Source organism: Solanum lycopersicum, chromosome 3 (genome assembly GCF_036512215.1).
Source record: "Solanum lycopersicum chromosome 3, SLM_r2.1".
In the NCBI taxonomy this organism is placed as follows: Eukaryota; Viridiplantae; Streptophyta; class Magnoliopsida; order Solanales; family Solanaceae; genus Solanum; species Solanum lycopersicum.
This window is the reverse complement of record NC_090802.1, coordinates 60,690,201-60,700,338: the sequence shown is the minus strand read 5'-3', so window position 1 is coordinate 60,700,338 and position 10,138 is coordinate 60,690,201. Positions and strand designations below refer to the sequence as shown.

The 10,138-nt window shown below is 33.3% G+C and overlaps 2 protein-coding genes across 2 annotated transcripts; one reads left to right on the top strand and one right to left on the bottom strand.

Moving 5' to 3' along the window:
• Window positions 1–1,706: 1,706 nt before the first annotated feature.
• On the top strand, window positions 1,707–6,695 carry LOC101258352 (uncharacterized). The gene is made up of 7 exons (XM_004236100.5): window positions 1,707–2,074; window positions 2,155–2,347; window positions 2,730–2,839; window positions 3,839–3,917; window positions 4,005–4,072; window positions 5,370–5,436; window positions 5,915–6,695. The coding sequence occupies exons 1-7, from the start codon at window positions 1,838–1,840 to the stop codon at window positions 6,025–6,027; spliced, it is 867 nt and encodes a 288-aa protein (XP_004236148.1). The 5' UTR covers window positions 1,707–1,837; the 3' UTR covers window positions 6,028–6,695.
• A 287-nt stretch (window positions 6,696–6,982) lies between these two features.
• On the bottom strand, window positions 6,983–8,834 carry LOC101248569 (protein JINGUBANG). The gene has a single exon (XM_010320636.4). It carries the CDS (start codon window positions 8,620–8,622, stop codon window positions 7,198–7,200), a length of 1,425 nt encoding a protein of 474 aa, XP_010318938.2. The 5' UTR covers window positions 8,623–8,834; the 3' UTR covers window positions 6,983–7,197.
• Window positions 8,835–10,138: the final 1,304 nt, after the last annotated feature.

Sequence of the window (10,138 nt, the reverse complement as noted above, 5' to 3'; positions counted from 1 at the left end):
GTGCATTTGGCATTTAATGGTGATAGAATTCGAATTTTTATCAAGAGATTCAAAAATATGTAAAAATATATATCAAGATATTATAAAAATTTATATTTTATAAATGTGTATCTGATTCCGCCTCAAAATAGAAGTAATTGTTCTCCACCAACATTCCCTTCATAAATTTCTAGATGAGGGCCATCAAAACATAAGTAGATCTTGAAAGTGTAACTTAAAATGGTAACTACCGAAGTCTCTATTTTAAAATTTCTACTGTTTTACTAATATTTTGCACTCCATAGATTTCAACTATTCAAAAGTTGAAACAATGTAATAAAGAAGTAAATCTTATCCTAATTCAAATTCAAAATTTTATCTTTTTGTACGTTTGTTTGATAAAATATTTTGAACATAAATGATATAATATTAGAGCTTAATATCGAGCAAATTAAAAATATAAATAAGTACGTTGATCTCTCATACCATAATAATTAAGAAATGAATTTTTAATTTAATTCACCTCGAATGAATTTCAAATATATTTAGGAGAACTCAGACTTTTGATCTTTTTGATACGATCTTGCATTTTTCCTAATCAAGTGCATTGCTAATTTTAGCTCATTTTTTTTTAATTAATTGTTGTAGTGTCTAACCAAAGTTAACTTTAAGATGCAATAATGCTGAGTTGATTATCCACAAGGTCACTCAATTAATTGCAATTGTGAAAAAAAAAATGTTTTTTTGTTTATTCTTTCTATAACAATAAACAATTAAACCCGATTATCAAGTACTACGAATATTTTAATAATCATATATATATATATATATATATATATATATATATATATATATATATATTAACTGACACAACTTAATCTTTAAATTAAAAAAACAAGGGAGGCCTAACTCTTTTTTGTTATGAATACATGACCAATCATTGAGTTTTAATTTCTCGTGTGCGCTCAAAAACATAATAATTTTGAAAAGTTAAGAGTATAGTATTTATATTTATACAAGTGGTAGACGATTGTATGTTATGGCGCAATACATTGTTGAAACAATGTCGATTAGTGATTTGATGCTTTACAAATTGTTGTTCAAAAAGGTTGGAGAAGATCCCATATGTTTTCGATTGTGCAATTTTTTCGTGAAGACATTGATTATCAACATTGAGATAGATTGAGGAAGGCAAGTTACTGATTTTTCTTTAATTAGATCTAGTTAGGAGAGTCGTAGTTGTCTGTTACTTTTTCCGTTCACTTTTACTTGTTCACTTTGAACTTTATATGTTCTTAAAAAGTAATAATTAGTATAAATATTTTAACCATAATTCCCATGCTATTGATGTATGGTCTTAGATTTTGAGAAATAAATAATTAATTTTTAAAAAAATAAGAAAAAGAATAATTATATTTTCATATATCTTAATTAATGTCATTAACTAATTTATTCATTTTGGACATGAGTAAAAGGAACCTTGACTAAAATACCCTTTATATATATATTTGGATCGATATAGTTATCATTAAATTTGTACATTAAATTAAGTATTAAATATGTACTAAGAAAAAAAGTGAGAAAAAGAGTCAAATAATCTTTCAATTCCTCCAAGCTCGAACTCACACATTAGAGCATGAGTTAGAAGTGAGAAATATTTGTCATCCGAGCGATTTCCTCTCGTAATCAGTTAATCATTTTGAAACAAACATTTTAAAACATCAAGACGGGAAGGGGCACGATAGGAAATTAGTATTGCTAGTGAATATAAGCTTCACTGGCATATAGTCCAAATCTGGCTGAAACGCATAAAATTAGTCGCTTCCTGTCTAGGCCCCTCCAAGTAAGCATTTCGAAAATGTTACTTTGCGGAGGCCGTAGATTCAATTTATTGGCGCCAACAATCTCACTCTCATTTGGGACTTTCATCAAACACCTTGCAGCTTCAAAATCCTCCAGTCTTTCACTGACCGCAAAATCGTTTACCGCCAGCGCAAGCTCAGAAGTCTTCAGTTCCTCCCGTTTTGAAGCGCTAAGTTCGCGTCAGAAAGAACAAGTGCATCTCTACATTGATTCCCTCCTTGAATGGAACCAGGTTCGTCATTATCCTTCGTGTTTTATGTATACTTTTGTGTTACCATATTGTGTTTAGTCAGATTAAGTGTTTTATACCAGAAAATGAATCTGACTGCCGTAAAGGAGGAGAGCGAGGTTATGGAAAGGCACGTTGAAGACTCGCTTTCAATCATTGAACCGATTCGGACTTCGTATCTCTCACATTGTGGACCTTCGTCTGAGAATCTCAATCTCGTTGATGTTGGAAGTGGTGCCGGGCTTCCTGGAGTAATTTTGGCCATTGCTTCCCCAGGTAGCTATTCACTTTTTTTTTTTAATCACAATCTGAAGTATCAACTTCTCAAAAATAAACTAAAAATTGAGTCGGTAGAATATGTTGTATTTATATATATTCACTTATTTGGTACTAAACAAGCAAAGGAAGAAAAGAAAAAGAGATGGATCATCAAATGAAGAAATAAAAAATGTGAGATTTCATTTTGTGGAATGGAACAAGTTGTGCTTTTACTGCTCGAGTAGTTTGTTAAGAAATTGATTTACAGGGTTATAAACGTTAAGGTTTGCCTGATTAAATTCATCTCATTCTATTCTTTCCATACTTCTCTCACTATCTTCCTTAATTTCCCATCGATGTAGAACTTTAGTATGATTCCTTAATGAAGTTGTATCTGCAGGTTGGAAAGTGACCCTTCTGGAGTCTATGAATAAGCGTTGTTCCTTTTTGGAGCATGTGGTTAGTCAGATTGGTTTATCAAATGTTCAAGTTAAAAGAGAAAGAGCTGAGGTTAGTAAAACTCGAATCATCAGTTAACATGTCTTTTTAACTATTCATTTAGTAATTTTGTCAAATTGTCTTCCTCAATTTAGTCGATATGTGTAAGATGTTTTGGTCCATATTGAGTTCAAAGTTTCATTGTTGCAACGTCAGCCGTTTGTATTCCTTGCAAGGTCACATTTATTTTGTTTTCCTGAAACCAGATGGAAGTTAAGTTCCATGGGCTCGGTTTAATCATTACGTTCTTCGACTCCTATCTCTATTTTCTCTTTAATACTAATATGTTTTAAACAAGTACAGAAGGTATACTTTTCATCAAATTTGAGTAGTTTCCTGTTCTCCCTGATCTTTGTTCTTTTCCAACTCATCAGGAGCTATTGATCCTTTAAATCTTACCATTCTCAAAAAAAAAAAAGAAGAGCAACTGATCCCTCATTTAACATCCTTATACTGTAACTTATCTGAGTTGTTAAATTTTAGGGAACTAATGTATGATCTACTCCTGTCAAATATCGATAGATTTACCAAACTGTTTTTTGTATTCTTCTCTAAAGGAGTTGGGTTCTCACATGATTTAATTCTCTCCTCAAATTAGATTGTGCACAGTACAGTAGGCTAAATTCTGGTATAACTGAAGATTATCTTCATGCATCCTTGTGTCAAAATATATACAGCAGAGTCCATTCTTTTATTCAGTCCATATGTTCTGTTGTCTAGTGACAACATCTGATGGGTTTATCTCCTTGTGTACGATACATAACGTATCAATGTCTTGGGAGAAAAGTTCTACATTCTTGCTCTTCCTGGCTCCTGCTAGCTATGCAGTCCCTTACTTTATGTTGTGATTTTGTAATGCATGACAAATTAAAATTTGCTGGAATTTCATGCCTGTTGTTCCTCCTATTATAAACTAGTATCATCTTTAAGATTTTCTTCAGGTAGTACAGTTTTTAAATATTCACTTAACTTGTGGACATGATGCACATTCTGAACATTGGAATAAGACAGAAGCTAGGGCAAGACGTCTGCTTCAGAGAGTCTTTTGATGTTGCAGTTGCCCGAGCAGTTGCAGAAATGAGAGTTTTAGGTAAACGGGTACTATTTTGTTTCTTCCTCTGTGCTATATGTTCTTCAATATTCCTTGAGACGGTTATCTGTTTCTGTTATTTTGCAGCTGAGTATTGTCTACCTCTAGTCCGAACTGGTGGTATCTTTGTAGCTGCGAAAGGTCATGATCCTCAGGTTTGTCTCTCTTATGATTTATAGTAATAGTTTTAGTTACTTTGTCTGAGACAGATGAGCAAAGGCTTAGCTCTAGTAAAATAATGTGTTGCTGGGATTCAAACATGATACCTCATGGTTCTCCTCCCACTTTGTTGACTAGTAGGCCACACCCTTTGGTGCTATTAAGAACGTACGATTGTATCTTTGTTCATCTCCTTCTTTCTATTCTCTCGATATGAAAAATTTCTGCAAGACTTCTATGTGATTTAATGTTGGTTTTTTCTTTTTTTTTTTTAGTAGAGGGTCTTTTGATATCTTCCATGTTTCATTGTATTTAAATACTCTGCATTTTTTTGTAGTCCTTGTTTACTTTGTCTTCCTTGAAAATTGAAACCCAAATAAGGCATGTAACATTTACTGGTTAACAGAAAAAAGAAGCAGGTAAATGTTAATTTTGTGCTAGTTCAGAAATTAATATTCTTGCATTACAAGCTCACGAAGTCAAGATTTTAGGCCTTAAATGAGCCTTTTGCTGCAGCGTTTTCTAACCCAACTATTCGACTTAGGGCTGCTGCTTAATACCAGATACAAGTACTAACACACATTTAAAAATATCTGTTGTTTAGATGGGTTTGCCATCATATTAGAGAATCATATCACAGTCCCATAGCAAAAATGACATTTTTGGCTCCTTGACTGTGACGTGTTCTGCATTTTTGGACATTGAATATTGTGTTCTTTTGGTTCTTTAGCTAAAAGGCATTTTGAAAATTTTGTGAAATATTTTCTAAAAACTCTTGAGCGTACCTCGTTCCTAATATGTCAAACCTATTGTTTCTGGTTAATTTACAAAGTGAATGGATGTCTCTAGCCATCATGTCATGGTACGGGTTTTTGCTGCAATTCGGTAGTGGGATTTTGTTCAATATGAATGATTGTAGTGGTATATCATATCATATGCATTTATAACAAAATTTTCAGGACGCACTATATTTCACTTATCTATATCCAGTTTTTGCCCCATAAAGATTGAAGGATGAAATTTTCCTAATGCCTATAATTTTGGAGACCAAATGATCAAGAATATATGGTTGATGTACCAAAACGCAGAACACTACACTTGAGGGTTCAAAAATGTTATTTTTTCTTCTTAAGACCTAGAGTGGATCTGCGGTGGCAATCTACTGAACTGCAATGTGTATCATTGAAGAAATATAACTCAGTATAAATTTGTAGGATGTATTTGCATTTGAGAAGAGAAACGATTGGCATGTATTTGCGATATTTGCTCTCTGACTTTCCTACTCATTGACAGGAGGAAGTGCAAAGGGCAGAGAGAGCAATACAACTGATGGGAGCATCTCTATTGCAAATTAGTTGTGGTATTGTTCTCTTTCACATTTTAGTTACAAAAGGATGTGACCATGGTTCAGACTGGTTCCTAAGTTTATGAATTTTCATGTAATTATATGTGATAAAATAAGCTTCTTAAAAGATATTATAGAAGAACTAGATAATGGCAGATGAGTTTCTGTTTAAAGAAAGTGAACTATTTCTGACTTCTTGTGATTGTTGAGATTCCAGATCCAAATCTTTCTGTTTCTGAAAATTGATCATTTTCAAAGTTTGAGGTCAATGTGTCGGGCTTTCTCAATTATAAGCAATTTCTCATCTTCTTAATTATAACTTTGAAAGTGAAGACACCTGATATCATGTTGTTATTTCTCAGTATGATTGGTCGTGGTCTTACCCTTGACCTGGGTTAACTTGCTTTGGGTAGTTTTCCAGATGAGCAATTACATTCTAAAATGTCCTCTCATTTCTCACTGTGTTCATTTGTTTGTTTATTTTGTAATACAGTTGATTCCCACAGTAAACATGGACAGAGAACTGCCATAATTTGTTTGAAAGGTAAACCTACCCCCAAGAAATATCCTCGAGATCCAGGAACTCCAGCTAAGATTCCACTTTGAGAGGAATGTTGTCATGGCTCCGTATCTCCCAATTGTACAGTTAATGTATGATAGAGGGAAGTTTGTATTTTAGTATCCTTTCTCTTGAGTTTAGATGCAGATCACTATACTCATGGATGGCTAGACACAGTACTACTAGTTCCTTTGTGAATTGATTACCTCGTTATTTGAGAAGGTACACCACACAGATTTGGCTTAAATTCCATCCATTAAGATGAATGTATATTACAACCACACAACCCTTCTATTATTTTGTAGCCAAATAAAGACATTAACAGTTGCCATGTTCCAGTAGGTGATTCAATGTCATACATTTTGTTGCTTTTTCTTTTGTGATGTAAGCAGAGATAGCTTCAGTCTGACATATTCAGGACTCAAAATATTTCACAGTAGGTTACCTGATCTTGTGGCTGCGGTAATTATGTGAAGAATTGAACAAGTCTCAGCTCATAGGAAATTGTGTTACTGTCGATAATAATTTGTGTACTTTGTTAGAATTTCGTTGCATCACATTGTGGAGCATGTGGACCTGTAGTTGGAATTTGGATATTGTTGGCCTTAAATTAAACTATGTATTTTACCTAACATTCTTCCCCACTTGTATTAAAAAAACCTTTGTATTTAAAATATTATTCGCCCTTTCAATACGAATAGTGTATTTGTTTGTGTCTTTGGAGGAAACTTGTTTAATTTGTTCCTGAATACAGTGCTAGGTTGGTGTAAAAAAAGGGACTGCCGTTATGTAGGTGCAAAGATGTCAATGTCCCATCAATAAGATAATTAAGGTTGAAATTGTGGCAAAGAGGTTTTACCTACCCAGCCGTGTGGATTGAAATGGGAGAGGGTTTCAACTTTCAATCTGAGAAAAAGACATGTTAGTTGCATTTTCTTTTTATTTTCTATGGTTAGTTTTGTATAGTCACGTCAAAGCATGAATATCTTAGTCTATGCCAACATTTGATTAAACCATATTGAAAAGATGGTACATGTACTTTTGGTCTCTCTCGAAATTCTAAAATTCAACTAAAGAAAAACTTAATATTAGGATGACCAGCAGCAGAATTAGGCCAAAAAGAAAAGTTATTAGGCACGGAGGGTTCTTTTTTGAATCTTAAGCTAAAAAATGATCACAAAATATAGGACTTAATGTGGGGTACTTAATAGAGTAGATCAATCAAAGTGGTTTCCAAGTTTAAGAAGCATAATCATTTCATAATGGTAGCCTTTTTCAATAGAATAAACAATCCAACTAAATAAGAAAAAAAGTTGAAATTTTGCAGATATTTTCTTCTCTAGGTCACTTGCCCAACAATCTATAATGCAAAATATAGTATACAGATATGTTAACTGGCAAATCTTGACCATGTTCATCATGCAAATAGCTTTAGAGAAAAGGAACAAAAATCTTCCAACCTTAGTTTCACCATCTAAACTAGCAGTGTATAGGACATATGAAGAATTTGTATCTGATGGAATTTGTTGATCACTAGTCACAGTTAGGCATTTCACTGGTCCACTGTGCCCTGAAATAACACTAAGACAAGAGTAGCATCTCTCAACCCCTCTCCATACTCTTACTGTTTTATCTTCTGAACCACTGCACACCAAATCCGCGACGACAGCCAGACATAGTATGGACTTCTTATGACCCCTGAGTGCACCCACCAGCACCATTTCACCATTTTCGTCCTTCTCCCATACTAATATCGACCTATCACAAGCACCCGAATATAAAACAGAATGAGTACTAGTACTACTTCTCCCCACTGCTAGTGCATTTACACCTGATCTGTGTTTCTCCAGTGTACAAACTAGTAAATGTTTTTTCTCTTCCTTTCTCCACATCTTGATTCTCTTGTCAGCTGATCCGGTGAAAACATCCCCATCTTGTGATATTTCTAGTGCATTGATCGCGTCATCATGTGCATTTGCTATTGATTCCAGGCACTTAAAATCACTGGTTCGCCAGATTTTAAGTGTTCGATCCCACGAAACAGAGTAGAGGAATGACTTGTTGTTCGAAAGGGCTAGTGCTGACACTGTGTCAACATGGTGCACCCATGTAGACTTCTTGTGGCGCCTGATCTGAACATGGTTTTTTGGTAACATAAACTTAAAGGCTCTGTCACTAAGTATTGGTAGAGTGGCCAAATGAACTATTTTAGGAGTATCCGTATCATGGTTTTCGATTCTCCACACTCTGATTTTGTGATCTTGATGAGCACTAAAGACCTTATCAGCCAAAATTACTAGAGACTTCACTGCACCTTCCCCTGCTATAACCGTGTCGATTATACTAGCATCTATTGTGGAAGTTAAAGCTTTTTGCTCCCACATACAAATTTCTTTATCAGAAGAGCCAGTAAAAAGGAATTTCCCACCAAGTACAAGGGAAGATGTATAGGAATTCTGTCCCTTAAGATTAGCTATGCATTGATGTTGAGTTTCAAGATTACGCGAAAAACTCTGATCATGACATAGTGACTTGATTGAAGGAACTGAACGAAAACTTGGCTGTGAATCTAAAGAAGTTGGCTTTTCTTGTTCTGCTTTTGAGCTATTTCTTGAACATGATGTTTGGTAAAAAGGCATCATTCTTCATTCCCCTAAAACTATAGTATATGAGTTTGATTTTATGTAAGCAATAAGGTTTGGTTGATCATAAAATATACATATTTGGTGTATCTTTACTTTGTGAATTGTGAGGAGTGAGGAGTAGAGAAATTAAAATAGGCTTCTTTAATAGAAAATGGAAAGGTACTGTTACTATTTGTTTCTTGAAAAAGTTCTATATATTGTGTAACTTTTGTTGATTGAGAAATGTTTTGTCTACATCAATGACACTTAAAAGAATTGGCCCACAAAAAATAAACTAGACAAAAGTTACTTCTTTAATTGTCTTAACAAAAGTTTTCAACTTGCATGAAGCAAGGTTTGTTGGAACAAGAAAAAGTGTAGTCTCAACAAAAATATATATAGTATGAATTAGGTACAATCAAATAGCTGACTGGCAAATTTTTAAAGCTAAACCATTTAGCCATTTCATTATTATTTTCCCTCTAATTTGGATGATGATTGTTGTCTTTTGTATCTGCCAAAACAAGGTCAAAATGTGGACTTCCAGAAACACGGGCGAATATAGTATTCACTCGAGCTCAATAACTTTGATTCAACTAATAAATTTCGAACCTAGCAAATCAAATGTAATGTGTTAAAATACGTACTTAAACTCATAATGTTCATATCCCGAATTTGACTCTGTCTAGCAGAATTCAAAGGTAATATTAGTGTCTATTCAATGAAAGGGACTTAGCTAGTTGCCTTTCATTTTTAAAAAAAGTGATTGGTAAAAGCAGCAAAGTTAGGTACTCTTATTGATCCACCAATCTTTCTATTCTCTTTTTCATTAATTTTTTTAATCTTTTATAACAAACAAAATATATGGAGAATTTGCTAACTTAGTTGTCATGATAAATTATTATGTGAAAAGTTTTCCATAAGAGTGTTTCTGCTCAGCATCTGATTTTAATCATGGAGGACAGTTCTGCTTATCTGGATGTGCCTAGCTAGGCACTAAAATTTGCCAGCTTCTCAAGTGGCATTTAATTAAATCATAATCCTGGAACATGAACCCACCTACATTATCTTATTTTTCTCATTTTACCTTTTCTGTATTAAAAATATTTTCTTTCGAACATATCACATGATTTACTCAATTCCGAAAAAACATTAGTAGGCGTTTGATCATGTTTCATTGTAAAAGTAAAAAAAAATGATTTTTTCTTTTTAAAATAATAAAAAATTTATTATTTGAAAATTGGAGTTGTGCTTAACTATATAAGAAATGAATTAGAGATTGCTTTTGGATTTTGTGAGTAATTTGCGGAGGAAATAGTTTTTATATTTTTGGAATTTCTGGAAAAATTTTGATCAAGCTTTAGTGTTATTAAAAAAATACTTTCGGCGAGGAGTAGTTTGTGTTCAACGAGTAAATCTTAAAAATACTAAAGAGCAATAATTAGTACGTACTTTTAGAAGTGTTTCTAAGAGTACGTTACTCAAAAATGATTTTCAAACGTTCCCGTTATTCCACATAAACACATATTTTTCC

Excerpts from the sequence above, each read along its gene's own strand:
- LOC101248569 (XM_010320636.4), bottom strand. The coding sequence starts at position 8,622 with ATGATGCCTTTTTACCAAACATCATGTTCAAGAAATAGCTCAAAAGCA.
- LOC101258352 (XM_004236100.5), top strand. The coding sequence starts at position 1,838 with ATGTTACTTTGCGGAGGCCGTAGATTCAATTTATTGGCGCCAACAATC. Across the intron at positions 2,075-2,154 it reads CCCTCCTTGAATGGAACCAG|AAAATGAATCTGACTGCCGT; the intron begins GTTCGTCATTAT and ends GTTTTATACCAG. Across the intron at positions 2,840-3,838 it reads TTAAAAGAGAAAGAGCTGAG|AAGCTAGGGCAAGACGTCTG; the intron begins GTTAGTAAAACT and ends GGAATAAGACAG.